The sequence below is a fragment of the Serinus canaria genome, chromosome 1 (assembly GCF_022539315.1).
Source record: "Serinus canaria isolate serCan28SL12 chromosome 1, serCan2020, whole genome shotgun sequence".
NCBI lineage: Eukaryota > Metazoa > Chordata > Aves > Passeriformes > Fringillidae > Serinus > Serinus canaria.
Genome location: NC_066313.1, coordinates 41,763,817 through 41,790,064, shown reverse-complemented (window position 1 = coordinate 41,790,064; position 26,248 = coordinate 41,763,817). Strand labels below are relative to the sequence as shown.

The 26,248-nt window shown below is 36.1% G+C and overlaps 1 protein-coding gene across 3 annotated transcripts in view; it reads right to left on the bottom strand.

Moving 5' to 3' along the window:
* ATM (ATM serine/threonine kinase) overlaps positions 1-26,248 on the bottom strand; it is a 56,574-nt gene that overhangs the window by 4,132 nt on the left and 26,194 nt on the right. For 2 of the 3 annotated variants that reach the window (XM_030235124.2, XM_030235125.2), the window contains exons 33-58: positions 25,810-25,905; positions 24,938-25,109; positions 24,432-24,573; positions 23,619-23,795; positions 23,105-23,273; positions 20,533-20,620; positions 20,024-20,179; positions 19,129-19,237; positions 18,282-18,370; positions 18,084-18,186; positions 16,894-17,042; positions 16,085-16,189; positions 15,465-15,584; positions 14,366-14,600; positions 12,834-13,001; positions 10,849-10,968; positions 9,246-9,463; positions 8,428-8,635; positions 7,697-7,810; positions 7,144-7,302; positions 5,877-6,015; positions 5,435-5,517; positions 4,044-4,184; positions 2,931-3,047; positions 1,601-1,750; positions 719-884 (exon numbers count right to left, since the gene is read on the bottom strand). In XM_030235124.2, the coding sequence (XP_030090984.1) occupies positions 719-884; positions 1,601-1,750; positions 2,931-3,047; positions 4,044-4,184; positions 5,435-5,517; positions 5,877-6,015; positions 7,144-7,302; positions 7,697-7,810; positions 8,428-8,635; positions 9,246-9,463; positions 10,849-10,968; positions 12,834-13,001; positions 14,366-14,600; positions 15,465-15,584; positions 16,085-16,189; positions 16,894-17,042; positions 18,084-18,186; positions 18,282-18,370; positions 19,129-19,237; positions 20,024-20,179; positions 20,533-20,620; positions 23,105-23,273; positions 23,619-23,795; positions 24,432-24,573; positions 24,938-25,109; positions 25,810-25,905 (3,693 nt within the window). Of the gene's footprint in view, positions 1-718; positions 885-1,600; positions 1,751-2,930; positions 3,048-4,043; positions 4,185-5,434; positions 5,518-5,876; positions 6,016-7,143; positions 7,303-7,696; positions 7,811-8,427; positions 8,636-9,245; positions 9,464-10,848; positions 10,969-12,833; positions 13,002-14,365; positions 14,601-15,464; positions 15,585-16,084; positions 16,190-16,893; positions 17,043-18,083; positions 18,187-18,281; positions 18,371-19,128; positions 19,238-20,023; positions 20,180-20,532; positions 20,621-23,104; positions 23,274-23,618; positions 23,796-24,431; positions 24,574-24,937; positions 25,110-25,809; positions 25,906-26,248 lie in introns of those variants that run through there. The other variant, XR_003945599.2, reaches the window with a different exon arrangement.

The window sequence follows — 26,248 nt, the reverse complement described above, 5'->3', positions numbered from 1 at the left end:
GTTCCCTTACTGCAATTTACACCTTTTACTGTTTTTATTAGCTGATGGACGTGGACAGCAGTAGTATTTCCTACAAAAATCTTTCATCTGAATGGTACTAAACTGCAGATTTACTTTTTTTTTTTTTAAGTGCACGTCTTTTTTTTCAAAAGGGCGTGCACAAACATGTTACCTTCTAAAATGGGATCTACTGTAATGTCTAAAATCTACTAACAAATGTCTTCCAGAGACTCAGTACAAAACTGAGTCATCCAGAAAAAAATCCACAGTACTTACATTGAAGTACTTCTTTTTCTTTATTATGACAGGAAAAACAAAGGCTTACTAACCAAGCTAAAATAACCATGGATAATAATGCCAGTACAAAGGCAGTAAAAGACTGAGCTTTTCAACGCAGCTAAAGCATCAGAGGCTACACATGAAATGATGCAATTTTAAACCAAAACAACAGAACTAAATTCAGGTTAAAAAACCCAAACTACCAGAATCTAAGAAAACAAACCACTATATAAACAAAGAAGCACAAAATTTCATTCTTCCTTCTGCAGCAAAAATAGGGGTGTGGAGGAACAAATCAGAAATCTTAGTTACCAACATAATGCTGATGTTCTTGCTGGCCTTTTTTGACATGTGACAAAAGCAGGACAGCCACTATGTCTGAAATGGTAGAAACTCTTAGGCAGTGTAACCTAAAAAGCCACTGAAATTAATCCAATACCTATAGAAGATGTAGCCACACTGCGAGTGTATGCCAGTCGTTTTTCAAACCACACAGCTGGGTCCAGGAATTTCTCCATGCAGAAATACCGGAACACAGGTTGAAAATTCTCACAGACTTCCATGAAGATTCTGTATTTCTCTTCAGAATGTTTCTTTTGGGCATCCTTTAAACACATAAGAAACATTTTACCCATGACCAACTGCTTCAGAAGGAAATTAACTCTTCCTTCCTTTCCACCCACTTCCCCTCCATCAAATGCTATTATCACTTCTTCCTCTTTCTGAGCTAAGAATTATTGTCTTTTCTTGCAGCAATTATTAATGCCCCTAACTATCTGTCTTACTAAACAATTCTATTTTTATACACAACTTAGAGGCTAAAAAACATGGGGAAAAACACTCCTATTTCCTTGATGCAGCAGGTGCATGTATTTTATAGGCATGTGAAAGTAAATGGATCTTGTTGGGAGACACTTCCTTTCTTTGCACTCTGTTCTAGTACCTCTGCTTATCTGATGGCTTCATGTCACTGTGAGAAAGTCATTCTCACTCATTTCCATGCAAATGCTTCACCAAGCATAAAAATACACTTTTATCCTGGTACTACTATAGCAATTTGAAAGGAAATAGATTCTTACACAATCATGGGTATATAAAGTAACAGGTATACTTGACTGCAATTTTGTAAACTTATGGTGAGGTGATTTGTGGAACTGAACTGGAAGCTGAATATCTATTCATTCCATGCCACTGGTCTTATTCATTATTAGATATACCAAAAGTACAGTACACAGTTCTCTGTAAATTCCACCCCCCCCCTCCCCCCGTAAATATTATGAATCAGCTTTTTGTTTGGTTTTGTTAAGTTATTTGGACTCACCAGAATTATTTTATGACATTGATAACTGGAGTAATCCTTTGGCCTGTATCTCTTGTGAGCTCCTTCTTCAGCATTCACAAGGAACTCTCCAATGGGAATTGTTCCTGAGCACCACTCCAGAACTCCACTTCTCTGGGAAAGGGGAACCACCTGGAAAAGCAAAACCACAGAGAGGGGAGGTTATACATGGGGGAAGGCTATACACACTAAACTATGAATACACACCCTGCAGAGCATGGGTGCACATTTCTGTTTGTTTAAAAAGATGAAGAAGGCCAAACCATGCAGCTGACACCTCAATATATCTTCTAAATACACACATATACATATATAAAAATCCACACAAATGTTTTCACCTAAGAATTGCAATTTTTTCCTACCAGTGAACCTTCCACTAGACATGTAATGATTAGCTACTGCTTGTTTCCTTCAATTTTCTTTTCTTATGGAAGACTCTATATCTCACAATTCTATTATTCTCACCCATTCTATTTTTCCCTGCTGTCGCTCATTTTTACACACACAGAAACCTGAGTCTTACTTGAAAATTATTCAAAAAAAGTGACTTTAACTCTACCTGAGAATTCTTAAAACCACACTAGCAATTCAGATAAGCACCTTTAGAGATTCCAGAGCGCACATTTCTCATTTGTCAAAGAGAAGAGCTTATACTTTGAGAGTACTTATTCAGAGGCCACCTTCACAGCTATTAATATAATGCCAAGTACATAAAAGGAGGAAGCAAAAGTTCCTGTTTAAATACACTTTCTGCATTCACAATAAGAATTTATTGCAATTCTTACTCCCAATTCCAATTCCTATTCCCAATTCTGATTCCAGTAAGATTTGGAATTGTACTCCCAATTCAAAAAAATACCAGTTCAAATTCTGCATGAAAGACCCTAGATGGGACTTCTGAATTTATTTGTAAGGAATGTTGCAAGACTAAAATTAATTATAAATTAAGGAATATCACAAGGCAAATTAATGAGAATTCATGAACAAACTTGAACATACAAGTTTAATGACTAGCAACTCACAGTTTAATGACAGTGTATTACCTAATTTCTTTTCAATTAAAAGTTCATATAAAGAAATCTTTGAAGAGTATTTAAATATATATTAGACATCAATAAATTTATTTTAATGATTAGAAAAAAAATTAAACTGTAATAAATATATTGTTCATTCCATACCTGAAGGCACAGTGACTATTTTAATAGCCCATGAATAAAAACCCCTTTATATTGCATTTGGGTTAAAAAGAGGAGAAGGGGGAAATATGTTTATTTCTCTGCTGCCACAGAGAAAATTTAGTGTTTGGGGTTACCTTGTATCTTCGGATATTTAATTTCCGCTTTCTTGTTTCAGTGTTTTGCTGGAGCAATGTATTGCACATCTGGAAAACTTGCTGCATGACAGCATCTTGTCTCAGGTCATCACGCCCCTTCAGCATAAACAGAAAAAGCAGTTGAAAAACACTTCTCAGCATCCATTTCTTGCTCAGCAAGTAAAAATATTATTTTTAAAAATTGCACAAAACACAAGTTGCTTTTCTACAACAGTCACTTGCAATTAAATGTAATTAACAGTTGCTTTTTTTGTCTGTATTTGGTTTTCTATTAGTGCTCAGTTGCTTAAACAGAGCCATCATTAACTTAAATCATCACTTTTTTTTTTTTTTTTTTTTTTTTTTTTTTTTTTTTTTTGACAGATGTTCTTTGTTTCAGGTTTCTATCAACCAACATGTCCTTATGGTTCTCTTTTTAAAAACAGGTATTTGATTCATCATTATTTAGCAAGCCAGCACACAGGTGAAGCAGCATCAGTTGGCACTGCAGGTCTGATTGCTGGATGCAGATCTAGTGATTCATGCTTCTCTTTAAAGCTTTCAAAACTAACCCATACTTAGCAGCAAAATAGAATTCTCCCAGCAACTGCCCAATGTTTGTGTTTAAAGAGAGAATGAAATCAGCTGAGTCTAAGAAGAAATAAAGTTTTTTAGAGATATTTACTTCTATGTACATGCTTTTGATTGTCTCTGAATTGCAAATATTTTTTTATGTGTGGAAGAAGAAAGGAGGTATTTAACACAATATGTTGATGGTTCTTATTTACAGAACACTTCAGGTCACCAGCTGATACATGACCAGGCAAGTCTGGTAGTTGTCAGGTAAGCTACTAGCTATTAATTACATGAACTGCTGAAAAAATAATTACAAACATATTTAATATAATTACTTATTATTTATATTATATTACTTATTAATACTTCACAATTTAGTTTATTAATGCATTCCTAAACTGAGGAAACTGACAGTGAAGTATGAAAAGTCTGCTCACAGTTCAGAAATGATACATGAGAAAACTGACAGGAGAACTTAAAAAAAAAGTTTCCAGCATGCTAAGTCTCTGAGATATCATTACAACTGACAGAACCCACCTTAACCAGCTGCCTCCTTTCTTTACCATCTGATCCTACACAATCTATTATTTTAGGCAGATTTATGCCTCCTGCTAAACGAAATTCTCGCTTGAACGAACTTATTGTCACCAAATTTTCATATTGTCCTGTGGGATCTACCTGAAATTAAAAATACAGTTAAAATGAATGTAAATATTACCCCCATTTCACTCAGACAAAGCAGTAATAAGTTGTTTGCAAACCTCATTAACAGACTATATGCTAAATATTAATCTGAGCACTCCATCACCTACAAAAATAATACCACAAAGGCTATGAAAATATGCTGAGCAAAGGATTTTTTTTCTTTTATTCCTCCTTGTTCACCTCATTGGTAGAGGGGATGTGGTACTGCAGACTTCCACTAAACAAGCTGTGACACAATGTTAGACTGTCCCAGCTAGCACAATCCCAAGAAACTGCTCACATATAGCTAGGAAGCATTAGGCTTAGACTAATCTAAGGACTAAATCTACAATCCCAAACCTGCTGCAGGGCACAGGATCTCTACCTCAGCCACCCCCTGTATCCTCAACGCCCTAGAGGAATACTGCCCCAGGAGGCTACAGCACAGACCTGCAGCCATTTCAGTCAGCCTCTACTGGAGGAGAAGAAGGGCAAAGAGAAGAATGATCCAGTTGTACAAAGGAGCAACACCTGGGGCCAACTGGAGCCCTACAAACAGATGATATTTAGCATGGGTGGCAACTTCTGGTTTCTGAAGTCAAATACCTTAAAGCAGTCCCTTAACTTATTCAGCTTTATAGACATAGCCTCAGGGATTTCAACATGAGGAATTCTGGCCTTGCAACATTTAAACTTAGATGCTGCTCAAAAAAGCAACTCTGCACTCCTGAAACTGCACAGTTTCCCAGGTGGAGTGTGTGGTATCAAAAGGGGAGTGCCTATGCACCCATCCAGCCAATGGGAATGGATCATTGCCCATTACTGAATGTAAAAGCACAGACAAGAGAAGAGGCACACCTATTAATTCTCACACCTTCTGTGACATTTAGTTGCCTCCCTGAAACGCTGAGCTAGCACCTACAACACAGGAGATTCCCAAATCCCCTGGGTGAGCTAGGGAGCTCACTATGATACGACCTTCTGATAATGAGAGACTACTCAGAGGGAACAGTGGCAAACTGTCTTTGTACAATAAACCGCTACCCAGCACACATAATGCCTGGGATCATGGTCTTCTAAGGAAACCCTCTCACCCTGCACCTCCCACCTGACAAGGAAGTATCCCCATAGGTGGACCTGTAAAGACCATGGGAATTAGATGAAGAGATGACTGCCATTACAAAAGCTTGAAGATGGTTCTATGATGATGTTATTACAGTGTATATTTTTTCAACTTCAGTCACCTTAATTTCCATGGTAGGAACAGCAACATCCTCTAAGTTCTTCAGTTTAATGATTGGCTGGTCAGCTGGAATACTTATTGCTTCTGTAATTAAGAGGAATTAATATTTTTAAATTCAGAGCTATAAAATACACCTGAATTGACAAAACCCAGCTTACATTGCTTTTGGGACCCAAAACCTCACTACATACATTTACTGAGCTGGTGAAGATGACCACAAGACAATGGGTGATTTTTAGAATTTGATACTAAGGGTCTAAGCCCTACAGTGCAAGTAATTACTATGACTTTTAATCCAGACTACATTCTATATCTATCAAAAATAGGACACAATGCTAGTACCTCTTTTAACTAAACACCAGTATTTAAAATACACTTTTTAATCTGAGAAAATAAAACCTATCTTCATTATTAAAACAAAAAATAGTTTTCCTAAGACTCACTTCTTTCAGATTTCCACTGAGTAGAATCTAAATTTGCCAATGTGATGTAAGCATCACAAAGTGCTTCAATGTCTCTAACCATAGGAGCTCTTCTTTTCCTTACAATATTCATTATTGTGCGGGCAGCTTCCATTCTGTCCTAAAAAAACCCAAGGAAAACAAACATCAGATCTTGTAAACTATATTTTTAATATTAAAGATGTATCATAACATGCAGTCAATAAAGTACAATTGAGATAAGTCCTATGAAAACAGAGCAAACTGCAGCCCTTTGTAAGAAGACCTGAAATAATTACAAGAAAAAACTCTGTGCTGTCTGATCTGAGATAATGAGTAATGTAAAATATTGGCAATGGAATGGGAGCAGACCTGTCCAGGCAAAGTGCAAAAAACATGCAAAAGTTCCTCAGAAAAAAGGACAGACAGGTTTTTAGATGTTCTTCCACCATCTGCCTGCTTCTGTTATTTCCTCCCAATCAAAGAAAAAAATCTTGTATGCAAAAGACCTGTCCATCCATTCCTTCCGTGCCTGGCTCTGAGAGACTTACTTTAGCATAATGCCAATCCTAAGGGGCGGAATCACAAAAGAACTAGAGATGTGAGAGAAAGGCAAAAAAAAGCGCCACATAAAAATGTGGTGAAAAAATGTATCAGTGTGGGGGGTAAGAGGACATGACAAGCAATCATGTCTGGCCTATAATGATGGGGGAAAGAAGGGGCAACACTTTAGATGTGCGACAATTCCAAAGACAGGTTAAACAAAAATTAGGCAAAACCAACATTATCATGAAACCACAGTTCAGTATTACCTATCAGCATGGCTTTTAACAAGGACCAAAAGATGCACAAGGCAAATTGCTCAGATGGAACACGTTACCACTCAAAGCAGAAAAAATACCCAACTCAGTATGTACTTTCAATAATAAAGCCACTCAAGTCTTTCTTGCACCTAAAAGGCCTTTCCCAGAGTGACACATCAGGGACTTTTATCACAAGAGTCTGCAATAATCAGGGCTATTTGTGGCACAAAACGTTAACTGTATTTTGCTCAACCCTGTAATGATTTCTTTCAATAATAATTACCTACATATACACAAAAGGGGTTTTTTAATTACTGAAAGTACTGTTTCCCTCCCACTGCTTCTTAACAAAAGTCTGCTAGTGAGCTCTATACTAAAACACCCCTCTACATGTTTTGGGTTTTTTCATTTTTTAACAAAATTAAAGGATTAAATGTGATTAATAGAATAGAAGTTTTTGTAGTCACCACATCAAGCTGGGAGATCTCTTTTGGTGCATTTTTAATTAACTTATTTCTTCTTATTGCATCTGGTTTTGTGAGGAGTTCATCTTTGTTAGCATTAGCCAAAGCTAATATTATAAACAAAGTATGATGGGGATGATCCAGTGAAATTCGAGACATTAGCTGCCAACAAAAAAAAAGATCCCATTATTGAAAACAGTACAGAAGAGAAAAAAACCAAAACTTAATTAACATTATGATTTCTTTTGAACTTCTAAGGTTCCTAAGATGAAATAAAAGGTAATACTTTTCCACAACAGAAAAAACATTCAAAGTACATTTCTGTAACTGCATAAAACTACTCTTACATTACAAGAAAATCAATAAAGTTGATTTTTTAGGTTAAGATATAAAAGAAGTCCCCAATCCTCTTCCCCCACCAATACTGATTTGGCATCACTCATTTTTAATATACCCTTATCACCGATGTAACTGCTCAGAGGAAGGTGGATATTGTTTAGAAGTAGGCACTACCAAGCCAATCAAGGTATCTGTAGGTAAGAAAAGCAAAAATTACACTATTAAGAACTTCATGAAATCCTAAACCACCCATCATCTTAGTTCCCATTCGAGCAGCCAGCTGGTACATCAGAGGCAAGAACTTGTATGAAGGGATCTTCTGTGCGTTTTTCTGCAGGAGAGAAAACTCAGTTAGAGAGCTGTAAAACTAAAAGTAAACTAAACTAGCTGTACTAAACCTAACAAAACCAGTAATAATAATAATAATAACAATAATAATAACAATAATAATAACAACAACAACAATAATAATAATTTAAGAATTATCATGGCTGTCTGATAATAAGCAGCAATTCAGGGAGTATCATATCATCTTGGCCCATGTCTCCTCAATGTTGCAAGTCCTTCATAGGAGTACTATTTTCTATTCTACCTTTCATGGCTTTTAACCTGAAAGTATATATAATATAAACAAGAATAATGTACCTAAGGATGTTGAAGATGGGTAGATTCCAAGGTATGTGAAGAACAAGGGGACCACAGTAAACAATTGTGAGATATGTTTAATCATACAGACTTGTCAAATTAAAATGCTAATTAAAGTTAAATTGAAATGCATTGGAACTACAGGTCTCACTGATTAATAACTAATTGATAAACAACGACAACTGAAAAAAAGTTTTCAGGAAAAGTTAAGGAGCTACATAATTCATCTTCTAGAAATACAGGAGAAGAAGATGGATATTTATTTGCCAAATCATTAGGACAAAAAATGCAGCAAACATATACCTTCATCATTTCATTAACTCTGTCAACTCCAGAATTTTCAAGCCAGAGGGAACAGAGTCGGAATATCCACATATCATGTTCTTCTCCACTTAGTAAACAGCTGATGTAGTTCTCCACTGCTTTACACAAGAAGCGTTTACGGTCCTCAGTCAGGGCTTGTATGGCCCCTTCATCCAGCTCAAGTTCTCGCTGAACCTTCACTGTGTATCTACAGGAACAGATGTCACATTTAAACAACAAATTATTTCTTAATCAACAGCAAGGCATTCCCTAAGTCTCTCACTAATTTAACATTTTTTAAGTTGTTCTGTATGTACAAGCACAGTAAAATAAACAACTAAGAAACGGTATTGTGGGAGCTACTCCTTTACTGTATGTGCACACAAGTAAACTTCCTGTCTTCTGTCTTCTTGATTTAATCTCAGCATTGGTATAAATGTGAATATCCAGTACAGATCATTTTTGTAATGACTTCAGTTTCCAGCAGCCGAAGTTCATCCTTGTCTGCTCGCTCGCAGTTGCTCTTGCTAAATCCTTAAGAATTCTGTATTAATTTAATTCTACTCTCTCACTAAACACGAAATAGAGAAAAATGCCAACTCATTTATTTATACTGTGCAATATTTTTGTCAAATAAACTGAACAGATCCAGGGGATACACATGAATTCCAGGCCATGATCATCCACACTGTGTCCCCAGCTTAGTTTTGTCCCACACTATCCAGCACACGCCTAGACGATGTCCAGGCACAGTTCAGAAACCATTCACAACAAGCCTGTGAAAGCTCCATAGTATCCAGTCTCCATTTAATGCTCACCTGTTGGTCTGAACCCTCCTCTCCCTGATGAGACCAACCTCCTCCTTGGCCTTTTTCAGCAACGCCTGCTTATTTTCAAACTCCGAGGATTTCATGTAGTTCTCAATTCGCTGGTACTGATTATCAGAGAAACGAGCCAAGGAGAGGAAAGCCTTCATCTTTCCTTTCTTCAGCTCATCACTGCTGTCTCCACTGTGGCTTGAAGCAATTTCTACAGCCTAAAGGAGAAGTTACAATAACGGTAAGATCAATAATCAGATAAATAGTGCTGCAGAAAACTTGATGAAACTCTGTTCTCACTGAAAAATAGAATGGTTGAGGCTGGAAGGGACTTCTGGAGCTCATCTTGTCCAACTTCCTCCCTGCTCAGGCAGGGTCATCTGCTTGAATAGACTATATAATATTGCCTGTGATGGAATAAATATGCATACAAAATGAATCTAACAGGCTGAATACTTCTCTTCTAAGTGAATTTAATATTTGAGAAATGTTTCAGTGCAAAGAGTCAGAAAAGATTATCCTGTATGAAACAGCTTCAATAGCCATACAGGAATTTTCCACGCTTATCTATCTTTTACAGTAACAAGGCATGAAGTTTTACATTTTTAAATAGTCTTACAGCCTTGTATCACAAGATGGTGAGGGAAAAAAAAAAAAAGGAAGACAGTCCAATAAGTGCCCAAAGCAAAGGAAATCATATAAGAAAGTCATGGATTCAAATCATCAGAGTGAAGGAAGCATATAGATGGCAACAGAGAAATGCAACTATGTTGAGTTTCACAAATTAGCATGCAATAAAGAAATGCAGAGTGGGCAAATATTAATACAAATATTTCTATTACTGGCTAAAAGTCTAAAAGTTTAAAACAAAAAAATTACAGCACTTTGAAACACTAGACCAAGATTTTGCAGCATCTCAGGGGTGACCTTATCACTTTCTACAACTTCCTGAAAGGAGGGTGTAGCCAGGTGGGAAGTCAGGGTCTTCTCCCAGATAATAAGCAGTAGGACAAGAGGACATAACCTTAACCTTCAGTTGTACCAGGGGAGGCTCAGGTTGGACATTAGGAAGAATTTCTTCACAAAAGGGTGATTAGACACCGGAGTGGGCTGCCCAGGGAGGCGTTGGAGTCACCATCCCTGGAGGTGCTGAAGGAAAGACATGGATGTGGCACTCAGTGCCATGGTGGTGGTGGCTCACAGGTTGGTCTCTATGATCCCAGAGGTGTTTTCCAACCTCACTGATTCTGTGGTTCTCTGAAATACAATGGCTGTACTGAAAAGCTGGTGAGTGAATAATTGTCCTGAGAAGGAAGAGGTAGGGATAGGGAAGAGGAAAGGGAAACTAGACAAGTAGTTGTAATCACTGCACTTCTAAGCCAATAAAAGATGTTTCACTGTGATTTCTACAAGGCCATATTCTGAACATTTAACAAGATTACAGTGTCACACAATACAATATGAAACCTTAATATTTATATAAGAAACCGTATCTTCAATACAGAAAAATAAAGACTGCACTGAAAAATCTACTTGACATTTTAACACTATTTTAACACAGCATTATATCTCACAGATTGTACATTTCAAAGACCGGATGCACCTTTTCTAAGTATTTCTGCATGATGACTGTAGGGTTTTCCAAGCATGTTTCTGCTAACCAGGTTCCACAGAGCCTCAGGCACTCTGTATACATCAATTTCAGGTGAGGATCATTCTTGACCTTTGGAAAAGCAAGTTTTGGGAAAAAAATTAAAGAAAGGGAGGCATCAAACAAAAACACCTTTTACATATGAGGTAGGAAAGTTCTAAAGCCTTTAAACCACAAGAAGAATTCTATCACTGAGGCCTGTTACATATAATGCATCTACAGAGTTATTTTCCATCCACATCTACAGTAGTCAATTACCTTAAATCACATTCACATTCTACGTAAGGCAAAAGGAGAGTGAACATTTTAAAATACCTGATAGTTTGAACAATCAAAAGCAGAATAAACCAATGACAAAATGTAACAAAAATTTTAAAAATATTTTATAAATATCCTTAGTCTGAAGTACCATAGACAAATCCATAGGTAACAGTTAGGAACCACAAAAACCATGTGTAATCATCAAATTCTTCAGACAGACTTCTACACAGAAACTTGATTAAAGTGTTTTGGGAAGATGATGGAGCACACTTCCAAAGGACTTTTCTCCAGACTGGATGTTCAGCTTTAACTGTAGAGTAGGATAAGTTTGCAAAATACTTCTAATATAAAGAACTATGTGACCAAGTTGGCAACACTGACTGCGAAATACATATGGGAACATTACAGACTGTGAAAACATAAATTCTCCTTACATGGACAGGGTAAATGTAAAAAATGACAAAATTTTCGGAGGGCCTCATCAACTGATTCGTGGAGAGATTACAAAAATCAAAAGAGCAGCAACTCTTGAGTTTGCCCTGGTATGTACAGAGAACTTAGCCCAAAATAACATAGCTTTTCTGAAGTGTGAAATTCCTTAAGAACATACATGGATGCAAAGCAAATGGTTTATGCTCCAGGAGTGTGATGGCATTCTCAAAGAATGCCATCAGAGGTAAATGTAAAGGTATGGACATAAAGGCTTTTTTACTGCAGTGGTACACACAATTAAGTTCTAGTCAAGTATTTGTAGAGCATATTTAAACAAACATCATCCTAAGGGATCTGTAAAGGCTGGATTGATGAGCCAAGGCCAACTGTATGAAGTTCAACAAGGTAAGTACCAAGTCACAATCACCCCAGTTATTTGTGAAGCTGCCTGGCAGAAAACGTTGACAGCAGCTGAACATGATCCAGAGTGTGCCCAGGTGGCCCAGAAGGCCGATGGCATCCTGGCCTGGATCAGCCAGGGTGTGGCCAGCAGGAGCAGGGCACTGACCGTCCCCCTGTGCTCAGCACTGCTGAGGCCACAGCTCCAATCCTGTGCTCAGTTCTGGGCCCCTCACTGCAAGAGAGACATTGAGGGGCTGGAGCGTGTCCAGGGAAGGGCAACGGAGCTGGGGAAGGGTCTGGAGCACAAGTCCTGTGAGGAGCAGCTGAGGGAGCTGGGGGTGTTCAGCCTGGAGAAAAGGAGGCTCAGGGGGACCTTATTGCTCTCTGTAACTGCCTGGAAGGAGGGTGCAGCCAGGTGGGGGCTGGTAGGACAAGAGGAAATGGCCTCAAATTGCACCAGGGGAGGTTTAGATTGGATATTAATCACTAAAAGGATTGTCAAGCATTGGGACAGGCTGCCCAAGAAAGTGTTGAAGTCACCATCCCTGTTTAAAAGTGATTTGAAAGACATGTACATGTGGTGCTTAGGGACATGGTTTAGTGTTGGACCATGAATAATGAATTCTTACATTTGCCAATCTTACAGACTCTCTTTGAAAACCCCTAACAAGATTTGCTAACAGTTTTTTTTTGCTTTCAGACATTTTGAGAGTACAACTCAAATTTAGTATTTAATATTGCAGAGAGGCTTTTCATTTTCTTCTATGAGAAAACTTCTGCAAGTGGAATTAGGATCTTTAATAATTTAATTCCCATAAGTTCAGACATTATGTAACACATACCTGAAACCAATCTGCATCTAATTTTTTTATCATTGTTTTAAGTATATTCAGTGCAAGACTCTCTTCCTTTTTAGCCCAGAAAACCTGAGCTTCTTCAAGCTGCCATTCAGAAACTCCATTTCCATTTGGATTGTGTTGTTTGATTTGAAACATAGCTCTTTCCGGAAGCTGAAATTGAAAAAATTATAATGAACAATTCTTTAAGTAAAATATCTGTATCTCCCAGCAAGTTTTGGTTTTAGACTCCATCTCCATTTTCTCTATTTGTGCAGTATAGTCTGCCCATCCAAATAAAAAATTTATTTGCAGCAAAGATATGAAATTATTTTTCTATATACTTGCAGAAAATCCTGATTTGCAACAAAAATAGACTGGAATCAAACCTCACAAACTCTAAAATAAAGTATCTATGTTTAACATTTTAAATTGGAGATAGAGAAATTCTATAATCAGTACCTACTGAATTAATGAATTTATAGCTTAGCAATTATTATTACACTATTACATGCATTACATACATTTACAGACCACAGAAAAATAATTATAAAAATGGCACCACCATATACTAATTCTTTAGCATGCCTACATCTTCACTGGTAAAGTACCATCCTCACTACTTAGTATGACTTTGACAGCACAAGGAGCAAACTATGCTGTTAAAAAACTTAAGGCTCTTACAGAATAGTCACTACCACAGTGCTGATGGCTGGGCAGGCATGAGACAAAAATATCTGAAATCATTCTCCCCAAGAGCTTCAGAGGCACTGAGTAAAGTGTCTCTGCAAATTCATGAAATCAAAGACAGCGCTGTTCTACTGATTTCATCACTATTCATAAAAAGAGTTTTATGAATAGTGATGTGTGAATGAGTGAAATCAAAGCTTAATTTAGTTCTGCATATCTGAAGTGTTAAACACCTTTCCAGGTTCTGTATTTAGCTGGAACGATTTTCTGTAGAGGTCCTTGGAAGATACTGTTGCTCTGTAAATTCTTGTGGAGTTACTTATCCAGATGCACCACCTAGAAGAAGCCAAGGCTGACTCTGGGCCTTAAATGCATCAGCAACTGAAAAAACCACTGAAAGTGCAAATCCCAGAAAGTCATTCACAGAAAGAGATTTACTGCAGTGCAATGGTGTTTTGAGAGTAAGAAGCTTTGAAGACAACACTAAATACAGAGATGCAATGAAGTTATCTCTGCAGTTTTACTTGGAACACTACAACATATGATGCAAGTGAAAGCTGGATATGTAAAACCGCACCAAAATGAGAAACAGAGCTAGAAGAGCACTCTTTACTAAAAATGTAATTTCTGTATTATCTATCTCATCCAGTGGCTTACACTTATGAACAAAATTTAAAAAACATGCTCATAAATACAATTTATTAATGAATTCTACATAATTTAAGTCTCAGATTGATTTATTGAATAAACTTAGAATACTTAGAGTCATTAGTACTGTTAAAAATTAAGTTCTTTTATAAACTAAAAAAACTAAATATCTGTTCTTGGTATTTCCTGAAATTTGTTACCTGAGTATTTTTAGCAGTTCTTGCCAATCTAGAGAGCTCCACCAGATGTTTGGTCAGCAGGTCTTTAATACATTCTCTTTTGGTGTTTTCACTCTCCTTTTCAAGCAAGGTTTCCAAAATTACAGTGCGCAGAGCCATGACAGGTTCCTGGAAATGGAAGTCACTGTCTTTGAGAAGCTGGGACTGTCTCTGCCATTTCAAATAAATGTCATTCAGTTGTTGAGTAGTAACAGATCTGCAATTGTTCCCAAAAGAAAAAAGATTTGTTATTAATTTTCAGTAAATACGAGTGAAATGCAAGATGAGTAAAAAGTAAACTGCTGAGAAAGTTCAAATCCTACACTTCAAGAAATAGTGATAAAACCCTACAATGGTTACCATAGGCAGACTAAACTGGAAGCCTTCCAGTTTTAACAAACACTCAGGTGAACTGCTCCTCTGTAAGTATTCTTGATTAAGCATCAAATTCCTGTGTTAAAGGTCCATCAGCAAAGGGAATCACACTCAAACACAGGGCTGCTGAAAAGACCGCAGGGTGACTATTAGCTACTAAACTGACAGAACTACAGCAGAGAAAATTCAGTGTTAATAGCACTACAGAGATAAATACCTTCCTGTGACTAAAAAGCAATCTTAAAAATTTAAGAAGAATACTGATGGTAATAGAGGTCCATGAAGAAAATTATTCAAACTGAAACACATTTCAGCAAAGCTATGGATGTCATTACAGAAACAGAAAAGATTTTTAGAAAAGAAACTAAAAGAGGAGTTACTTGAGTAAACCAGAGGCTAGGAGATATGACTGCTACCTTGGAGTATAAGGGAACTCAATATAAAGGAAAGAAAACAATTAATTAAAACACTATATTGGCATGATTTCTAATAACTTAAACTAGACTGCAAACTAAGCCAGTCTGGAAATAATGAAAATCTAAAACCGTCTTCATGTAGTGCAGCTAAATTCCTTGACATTCTCAATACAAAGTTTGAGATGTTGATGAATAAAATCTGTTAAGGTCATTTTAAGTTTTGTGCTATGCTTGATTACTAAAAATCCTGAAAACTGAGGAAGTGGTGTGAAACAATCTTAAAACATCACCTGGAGAACAGCAGACCTGCATTTTCCAACTCTCCAATTAGCTGTAGTCTGCAAAGGGTTGGATATAATGAATAAACAGACTCAAGACTGCCCTTGCACAGCTCTTCTACTTCATTCACTCTAAGGATTTAACAGAAAAATAGTAGATTATTTTTATTTAATATTAGCAAGTGATTCCAAATATCCATAACATAGTTTCCACACAGTGAACAGAATTTAAACAGCAAAACTATTCAGTCTAGAGTTACTCTGCACCAACATTCAAATTAAAAAAAAATAAGTTTGTCAATAAATGAAAACACAGTAAGGACACAGAAACTCCAAAATCAGTGTAATAGCTCAGCTAAAGAAGAGCACTCAGCACTGGAATCCACCTAAGAGGTCCACAGAGTAAGGGATGTGTACAGGAAATGTATCTTCAATTAGCACACAAATTATATATGCACAGATGATAAACCTAAGTTAAAAAATGTAGAGTTGCAGTCTTGAAGTAGTTTTAATTCTATGCATGAGCCCATAAAACCCTTTCATAATCTTTCATACACAACCTGTGACTACAAACATACACATTGTCTCCACCTCTCTCTCCCACATCACAGTATTTGCATACAGTTTGTTACCTGGCATCTTTAAGACTGTCATGGAAAGCAGAGAATTCCTTATCTCGTAAAGACTGAAGAGCATCATACAATGATTCATGGTACCCTGGGCTTCTTGCTTCATCTCTAACAAATAAAACAAAAGTTAACATGGAATAAAATGAAAACCATATTTCTCTATTAAAAAGTCAGTTTTGCCTTTGTGACTAATATTTTTGGTTGCACATTTTCTGCAGTTGGATAGATTGCTCTTTTGAATTATAAAAAAATCATGTGATGCTATAAATTTTAAATTGATTTAGTGTTTTATAAATTCTAGCTGTTCTTGAATCTTGTTATAGCTCACCTATACAAAGTTTGTTCTGATCATGGCATGGCATATGCCCTTCAACAGGACATTTGTGAAGTTCTCCAGGTATGTCTGAACAACGATGGTGTTTGCTTATCCAGGACTTGATAACCTCTTGTGGCTTAATGAGTAATATTTTCTGTTTTCTTATGGATTAGATACTAAAAGCTCTCTCTATCCCTCTCTCGTACTTAAGATACAAGTACATAAAAGATATGAGTCAAAAATGGAAAATTTCAGTTTAGCGTTACGAACAATCAAAAAAAAGAATCACCTGTGTACAGTTTCCCAGGAAAACAAAAAGTGATGTACATTCAAACAAGACAAGTCCAAGTGAAAAACACTGCTTTTCAATTAAAAGATTAAGATGAAATAGGTAACCTGATTTACAGAAACTACATTCTGATCTTGTCTTTTTTTGCTTGGATCTGACCCTATTGCCTTTTGCTTAAAGAGCTAGCAAAAAGATAAGGTGGTTTACTTGACAGACGAGATGTGGCTCCACTGCATATTCCTCCACGCTGCCTGGTACCGTATTTCCTGCAGCTCTGCACACCACTCAGTGTTTTCATGTTCCAGACCTTTTAAGTACATGGAAAGAGTGTGGGAAAGCCCAAAATTCTGCAAAGCCTGGAATTAAGAAAAGTACTCAAAATTTATTTTCCTCCTTTATTAAACGGAACTGCTATTTTTTAAGGGCTTTGTTTTACTTTTGGAAACAAAGAAGCCTTTGCAGGAAAGACAAGACTATGACTACTTCTAAACTCTACATGTAAAATGAAAACTTTTTAATAAGACTACCAATCACGCTATTGATATCTGCAACTCCAGGAAAATGGTTTTATTACTACTGTGGCTGACATTTTTCAAAATAATTTTTCACACTGTGCTTCAAATTAACTATCAGCACACATTCCTCCATGCCATCATTCCTGGGTGGTAAGTCAAAATGAAGTTTACTTTTTAATCAACTGTTTCTCCTGATGAGGATTTGAAAAGATTTCCTATAACTCCTATCTGTTTGAAGGCCATAATGTCTTTATAATCGTGACCAATTAATCAGATTGCGCGTCAAGCCACTATGAAGGACAAAAGCAATGGAATTTTAGCAGTAATACTAAATAATCTGCAGCAAGAAATTAAAAGCACCATAGGGAAATTAAATGAGGGGAAACACACATACATCTATGCTACATTTTTATAGAACTGGTATAAACATTTTTAGGCTAAAAAGGCAAAGCATATTAAGGATTGAAAATAACATCAATTCTTTTTATCTACTGTATCAGAAAAATCACATAGTGATTCATAGTGGAGTGGTTTAAGAATGAGACAGCAAAAATAACCAACTACATTACTTTCTATATTCTGTCATTTTAGCAGCTGGCCTAAATCTGGAATATTGAATATAGTTATTTTTAAGTATTTGACAAAATTCATTACACCCATGATGGATTATGGGTGAATGACAAGAGGACTAAGAACCTTAATGTTTTCAGAACAAATAGTGAGTTGTCTTATATCCACAGTCTGGATGCCTATGACAATGAGCTAGACTTAATGAACAAAGAGGTCACTTTCAGTACTAAAACAATTTTGGACTCACTACAAATGACTCAATATGATGAATATCACTTCTTACACTCATTTCCTCTTACAAAACAATATTACCTCTATTATTCCTGCCTGGCGAGTAGATGGAGAGAGGCTTGTCTCAAGGTCATATGTTACAAGGGCTTTCTCCCATACTGCTTCATGCTCATATGTTCTTATCCTGTTGTATGTGAAAAAGAAGTTTTTGATTTAAGTTCCTTACCAGTAAATGAAAGCAATGTCTTTAAAGAACGTAAGAACATGAACAAATTATACCGTGCCAATGGCTGCAACATTCTTCCTCCACCACAGCCATAAAGACTGTCAGGTTCTCCAATGCTTCTATAAATGTCCATGAGAAGGTCCTAGAACATGCACCACAAAACAAACAACTATTTCTTTGGAACCAGCTCGAGTTAGTTTTACACAAATCATATCAATTTATAAATGTTTTTACATTGCTTAATCTTCCTTGAGCCTATCATGACAGGGAAAAAAAAGTTATGCAGTCTAGCCAAACTCTTCAGGCCTACTTTCAATGCTAATTTATTTTTTAAAGACCTAGAGCTAGGTCTTAGGTGGGCTAGCTGAAAAGCAAAAGGCAAAAGTAGTAAATGACATCAGATACACCAACTAAGCAATGCATCTTGAAAGTTATACAAGCATAGTCCTGGAATAATGAACTTTGGAAAGAAATAACTTAGATAAGGCTACTGGATCAGATTTGATATATCAAATAAACCTGAGGGAGATGATAATATTACTTTGGTTTTGATAATTACAGCTTCTACATCACTTGCTGATTTTTTAATGAATATATATCTGCGACAAAAAAACCTGAAAAATCTTTGGCTGGCTACCACCCTGAAGTCAGTTCTTTTGGGAAACAAAGCCTACTTTGCTGTGATTTCAGACTTGGCAGTTAGTTAGGGTTTCAGGTGAACAAATAGTCAATTTAATTTGTCTGGAAGGCAACTGTGCTCGCTTTGAATTAAAGTATGAGAAGAACTTTAAAACACATTTTTGAATTCTACTAGATCTACCCTCAGCTCAGATGAAACCTACTGTTAATCATAATTATACGAGACAGTTTGCATTCAGATAAGGAAGCACACACAAGTACCTGCAAACTTAGACCAGTTTCTTCTTTACTTTTTTCATTCAGAGTACTAATAGGTGTTTTTTGACTTTCCTCTTCAAATGTCAAACTCTTAGCTGCTTTAAAAGAAGATCTAAAAGAAATGTTTCAATATGAAATTTCATATAGCGAACTAAAGAAATTCTGAGACAACACTCAAGAAATTAGGGGCACAAACAATAAATGCAAGACTATCATATCCCCAAGTTATTCAGTATGGCTCTCCATCCAGAATGAGGAAGTGATCAGTTGAGCTGGGAATATCAACATCAAAGGATTTTAACACCGAGGTGTTTTTTTGGAGAGCCCCCCTACACACACGTTGTAATTTCTAATCTTTTATTAAATCAAATTGCTTTTGTGAATGCCTGAAGTGTTCTTTCCTCTGTGAAAGAATAAAAGCAATTAGTTAATGTATGTGTGTACAACTAAACTTTTGTTATATTTCCACTACTTGACAGTGGTTTATCATAAAACCTAAACTAGTTCCATACTTTGATCTTGCTAGACCAGAAAACAAAGATAATTGCCTGTTATGGAAGAAATGCTCCTACAAGGGTCATTTAGCTCTATCCACAGAATTCCAGTCGTCATTCTGGGGTTTCCTTTCTCCCCTTGATTAACTTCTGGCTGTAATTTCACCAACAGCACTAAAAAACGTTTCTGATTACAAGTCAGCATGACACTCTTTTGAGGCCTGGATCACATTCAAGGACTGGAAATATTTTCCATGTCCATATACACACCTATGGAATATTTTTAAAGCTTCCCTGACTTTTCATATAACTAAAACCAAAACACTGCTAGGACTCACAAAATACTGCTGGGACTCATGATTCATTTCACCAGAAATGTCAGGAAATAGCACTCCTCCTCCTACCTTTTTTGCTGCTTGTCCCTATTTATCTTGTCTGCGTAGATTTCTGCGTACAGCAAGGCTGTGAAATGAGCAGCACAAGACTGTGCTGCTATAGCAACCTCCAGATAATTCAGATCTAGCCAGAAGCTGTCGTCAAAAACTGTACCTGAAACAGATCTGATTAAATAAAGACTTTAGTACTGCTGTAACAGACCTTTTATCTAGCACTAAACAGAATAAATCCAGTATTAACTATAAAGCTTTCCGAAGGCTAACTTTAGCTCCTGAAAAACCCACACTACAAGAAGTACATCAGGCAAAAGGGTTTAGAAAACTCCTTCAGCATAGTTAGAACCCTTTAAGGGTAGCCATATCACTTCTGTAACAAATGCAAGGTCACTACTACATCTTTTCTTTTAAGCAACATGTTCTCTACCATGTTCTTTTTCTTTAATCTAGAGCAGATTACCAACAGATCTTTGAACAGTCACAATTAAATTAAGGCAATGTTTTGAAAAGCTTGGATTCACCTTTTTTGTCTTCTCAAGTAATCAACAACAGCAAGCATGGCTCGTCGAGATACTTTATCCAAACTTCTAAAATTATGGGTTTCTTGATCTGGGATGTACATTTCAAAGGAAAGAATATAATGAACTTTTGTCATATCACATCCATTTACAAAATAAAAAGTAATTAATTTTCAGTCAAGAAAAGAACTAAAAACTTCCTTGAACTCCATTTCCAAAATTAAACTAATGATTTGTCACAAAATGTATTTCTTCTCCTTACATGATGTTAGTGAGATTATAGTAATTAGTATCACAATTTGATGAAATTATCTTTGTATTATTAGTTTATGGATTCTATTTCTTCTTACAGAATTCAGAGATTAACTAGCATCATTGCAAAAAGAACTGTAAGGCACTTCTGTCATTAGGCTTCCACCATGTAAGTTATTCCAAAGTCAGAGAAATACTTCTTATTAAATTACTGTATTGCAGATTTCAGAGTGTGTATGGCTACACAAAACCCCATACTTTCCACATACAGGCACATACGTTCAAAGAATCTGTTTCCATGTGTTGCTTCTGGATTAAAAAAACAAACCAGATAGCTACAAGTTGTGTTCTGGTGACTGGGTTAATAATTTCTTCATTCCTCCGGTCATTTCTGAATTACCAATTACAAGAAGCAAGAAATAGGGAGCACACAAGCAAAGGTTTGATTGCTAGTATATTACAGTAAGGTGCAGAAGTAGCAATTTCCTCTAAAGAATGCAAAAGCCACATTAAAAATGTATCCGGGCATTTTTTGCATTCCAACAAACAGAAATGAATGTGTTCAGAAGCATTTGACTCTCCCATGTCTAACTCTTTGTTTTATACCATTTGATCCTGATGGATTGGAATGAAATTTATCTATATTTTCTAGGAAGAGTTTACTCCTCGTTTTCACAGGATAACAGATTCTCCTTGAGGATGACTAAAATTTTTGCTTTGAATACTGATATTCTAGCATTCCGATTTTGGAATTAACATATCTTTGCTCTGTTGGCTACTGCACCTCCAATTCATCTGCAAACAATTTTTCATACAATGAGCTGTGTACTACTTCATGGTTTTGGGTATTTTTTTGTTACCAGGACAGTTTTTCATCTGGAGAACTCCTTTTTTTTTTTTTTTTTTTTTTTTTTTTGCATTTATTGCCTCAGTAAGATTCCCTGCATAGAATTCTTTTTAGGAAGAATTTCTTCACAGAAGGGGTGATTAGACATTGGAATGACTTTCCAGGGGGTTGGTGAAGTCACTGTCCCTGGAGGTGTTTAAGGAAAGACTGGATGTGGCACTCAGTGCAATGTGCAGTTGATGTGGCAGTGTTCAGCCACAGGTTAGACTCAATGATCTCAGAGGTCTTCTTTTCCAAACTAAGTGATTGTGGTACTATGAATCACAGTGTTTGAAGGGGCCTCCATCATTTGCTCACTGGTGTTGTTGAACTAACTGCAAATTTCTAGAACTTGGAAAAATCCCTTCATATTTTTCTTGGAACATTTTGGATCACCCTGTACATCTGAGCATAAATTTGTGAGCTATAGAAAGCTTGTTATTTGAATTCAAAAATGTGAAAGAATACTGTTCCAGTATTTCAGTCCAGGCTAGTGAGCATCCAAGACAATACTTTAAAATACACCTAGCATCATCATTAGGGTTATTTATACCACTCCCAGTAAAAATTGCAATACTAAGGGTTCCCCTTCCTCTCTGGCAACCTGAAGCTTGCATGATTTGCCTGTAAAGAGACTACCAGACATTGTACAGACTCTTTTTTTTCAGTGATCTGTCACTGAAGAAGGGAGTTAGAAGATATAGCACAGTAGCTACTGCACAAAAAAACCCCAAACCAAACCAAACAACAAACCTACCCCACCCTGAAGCTACTGTATTTATTTCAGTTCCTGAAAAAAAGTGCATGGACCATTCCCAGTGTTTAACAACAAAGATCTTCCTTTTACACAGATTTCTGCCAAATTCAACCACAATCTAATTGGAAAGGACATGAACAGCTTGTTTAAATGGTGCTTTTCTTTAAAATTAACTTACTGCCTATCTGGTACAGTTCTTTTGGTTACAACTTCCTTTTATTTTGCTGGAATGGAACAGGTCTTCTCAATGTACAGAAAGACCATTAACAATATTAGGCAATACTTAAAGCAAGGGTTAGTCTTCTCCCAGGGGAACATTCAGATGAAAACTGCTTTTTACTGCTCTTGTTTGAGTAATAGAGGAATTTACCTGCCTGTCATTTTAAAAGACAGTCCATGACTCAGTCTTGCAGCACCTAACACTGGATAACACCTAAATTCAGTAAGTACTAAACATTATCCAGTTATGAAAAAAAAAGAAGTTAGACAGAAGACACTTCTTGGGTGCTGCCAATGAACAGCTTCAAAATTATTGGTAACTCCATCAAAAAATGTCAGTGTGGCAGAAGCCTCTAAATTCTGCCTGCCTTCAAGTGCACATCATACATTTGATATCAGAAGATAGTTTTTTCACAACCAGAATTCCTCTTTTAGCTGAAACAAAACTATTATGGCATTACCTGAATCAGAATTTGGAGTACATCTAGTAGATGAAGCAAATTTGCAACAAGCTGTAAAAAACTTCTGGATATGAAGTGACAAAAGATTTCTCCAAGATTCTTCTGAGTCATGAAGAAGGATATCATGAATCAGGTATGGAAGCAAAGTTTGACACAAGTCTGTTTTCACCTATAAAGTAATAATATACAGCAGCTGCTAAGAAAGAAATGCTTTTTGGTTGTCTTTCTCAGGTTACAACCAAACTCACAGTTACCCAAACAAACATGTAATGCTTGAGAAAGAACACACAAATCACTCAACAGGGCCATGCAGACATATAAAGTTCTCCTATGTTTGCAAATTATCTTTCAAATCCTGTATTTTGAGAGTATATTTTATGAGTACCTGCAATATATGTTCACAAAGGCCCTGAATTATTTAATAGCAGAAATTACTATCTGCTGTCAAGATGAGTAATCACATTTTTTGTGTATCACAGCACACATACATGTAAAAATGTATGATTTAGCTCACCTCACACAGTGGCTTCATCAACTGGAGAACTTCATTTTTCACACCTCCACTGTCCAGTATTGAACTAGTTAGGTGCTTGATCCAGGTCTCATGACTTTCTCCCACAGGAATCCACAGGTTTGTGTCATCCAATCTTTCTAAAGGAGCCTCTGTATCATTAGCAGACACTACAAGAAACTACAAGAAAAATATACATATTGCAAATATAAAAAAAATTCTATAGCATTTTAAAAAGTCATACTGCAATGCACACATTCAAACATATAAACTATTACTGGTCCTTCAGTTGATTAACAGTATCAATTTTGTTCATGCAAATGCAAAGTTTTCCAAGGAAATCTGAAAGTATTTAAAATAAAATTTTACTGGTGACATCAACAAGGTCACATTAGGCATCACATTTAATTTACATATAAAAAGACTGAAAATTAGGAAATGTCTGATTTATGCACTTATAATTATGCACTTTTTTCTGACTAATTTTCCACCATTTTTTGCATCAAGTAACACTAGAATCCTGAGAAAGTATTACACTATCCATTAGGTAATCAAAAATTGTCTGTCTAAATGAAAGCACACAGCTTTCTAATGTCAAAATAGTAATTTCCTATGTGAAGGGAAAGCTGCAAGTGGTAAAACAAAAATGAGAAACAGACATACAAAAGCAATCAGATTTTCAATTATATTGATGCCAAATCCGGCATTTATCAAAGCCTACCTCAAACATCTTTTCAAATTCACTTTTTAAAAAAAGACAGATATTTCTTTTTACTCTACTCCATATGCCATGCATATAAGGTGTATCAGAGGTACCTTTTTCCTGGATGTTCTGAAAGGCTGTAGATAGATTAACATGGGATCAGCTTTACTTTTATAAACTTCCCAAAATTCATTGCCAGACTTGGTGGCTAATATGTTCTTCAAACAGGAAACAGCAGCAGCTCTAACATCAATACTGAAAAAAGAACATACACAACATTGTTATCATTAATTTCAATCAGGTATTTGTTTTTTAAAATCACCTTTGTAAGTACACAAGATAAATAATTCCACCATCTATGGTGCCATTGCATATTTTTTTACAGAACAAAGCCAGAGTGTTTACTCCACAGCACAGAGAGGACTCTCTGGCTTGTACCCTACTACAGAATTTCTAGAAAACATCTAAGATTGACTGGGTAAATAATCTGAGCCTTGGAGAAGCACATGGCTAGTATTAAGAAAACTTTCAGAGAGTTACTTTGAGGTGATCTGAACAATGTACAACTTAATGGCTCCTATTTTGCTCTTGAGCTAAATAAACACATAGGTACACTCACCAATTATCTGTTAAAGCAGTGTTTATTTGAATCAACATTATGAAGACACACTGAAGTTTTCTATCTTCAAGTAAGTTTGCTGCTCGAGAATCCAGTCCATTTTCAGCACGCTGAAGAGCAGTGGTGGAGAAATCCATGGGACCTATTTCTCCCAAGCAACTTCCAACAGCCTCTGCAAAAGCATGTCATTTTATAGTCTTTCTGTAGTCTTATGCATACTAAAACAAGGTCTCACCCTACTTTTAGAACTGAGATTGTTATGGGGTAAAAAGCAGCAAGCATTTATAAAAAATCACTTAAGGAGCTTTATGATTAAAATTACATGTCAACAAATTTTGCAGCTTAAGACTCATAAATATTACAGTTATACTTTATAACTGAATTTTCTAGGAGTTCCTATGGTTCTGGATTTTCCAGCTTATATCAGATATGTCTTTTATGTTTGCTTCTGCCAGAAACTAGCAAATAGAAAAGGTCACAATTACTCATTTTTAATGCCTAAAGGGTATGGTAAATACAAACAGAAGCCTGTGCGAGCCCAAACTTAGACTGCAAACTCAGTAAGAATTAATCTATATTTTACATAAAAATGTGTACCAATGTGCTCCTCATTTCCAGACAAAGTATTTTATCAAAACACACAACAACTGAAAAAAATAAAACAAAAAAGTGACCTTGAAAATAATTTTTAATAAGGGGTGTTAAATGTTCATTAGAAAAAACCCAAAATCTATTTCCCTGCTCTCTCCTTCATATTCTGCAGGTGTGTTGAAGTGGAAAGCACAGTGGGAAGTAACACTGAGAACAACCACAGTTTCAGTCTGGTGTTTGCAATGACAGCCATAATTTACTTGTGGGTCTAATTAACTTACCCAGCACTGCTTTTTCTCCTGTATGGTTAACTGCCATCTTGGACAGCTGCAGTAAGCTCACCACCAATTTCACTATTACAGAATCTTCTGGCTTTTCTATCATTCAGAAAGAAAAAAAGATGCCAAGCATGTCAGTATATTTGTAATGAGAAGTTATTAGAAGAAAATATTGCTTCAGTGTTTTACCTACAAATGTCAATATGCATTATTAATGCTGAAGCAAGATGGTATTAAACAGTACACCAACTAAATTATTGATTTTTCTTATTAATCAGGGTACTCCTAGAAAAATCTGTGCATTTGAATAAGCTAATGAATCCCCCAAACTAGAATGCACCTATGCTATTATTTTCAGTGTTTTGATGTAAAAATGATAACTAAATACATGAAATATTAGCATAAGTTGGTGTAAGAATGCTATCTGAAATACTGAAAGCAT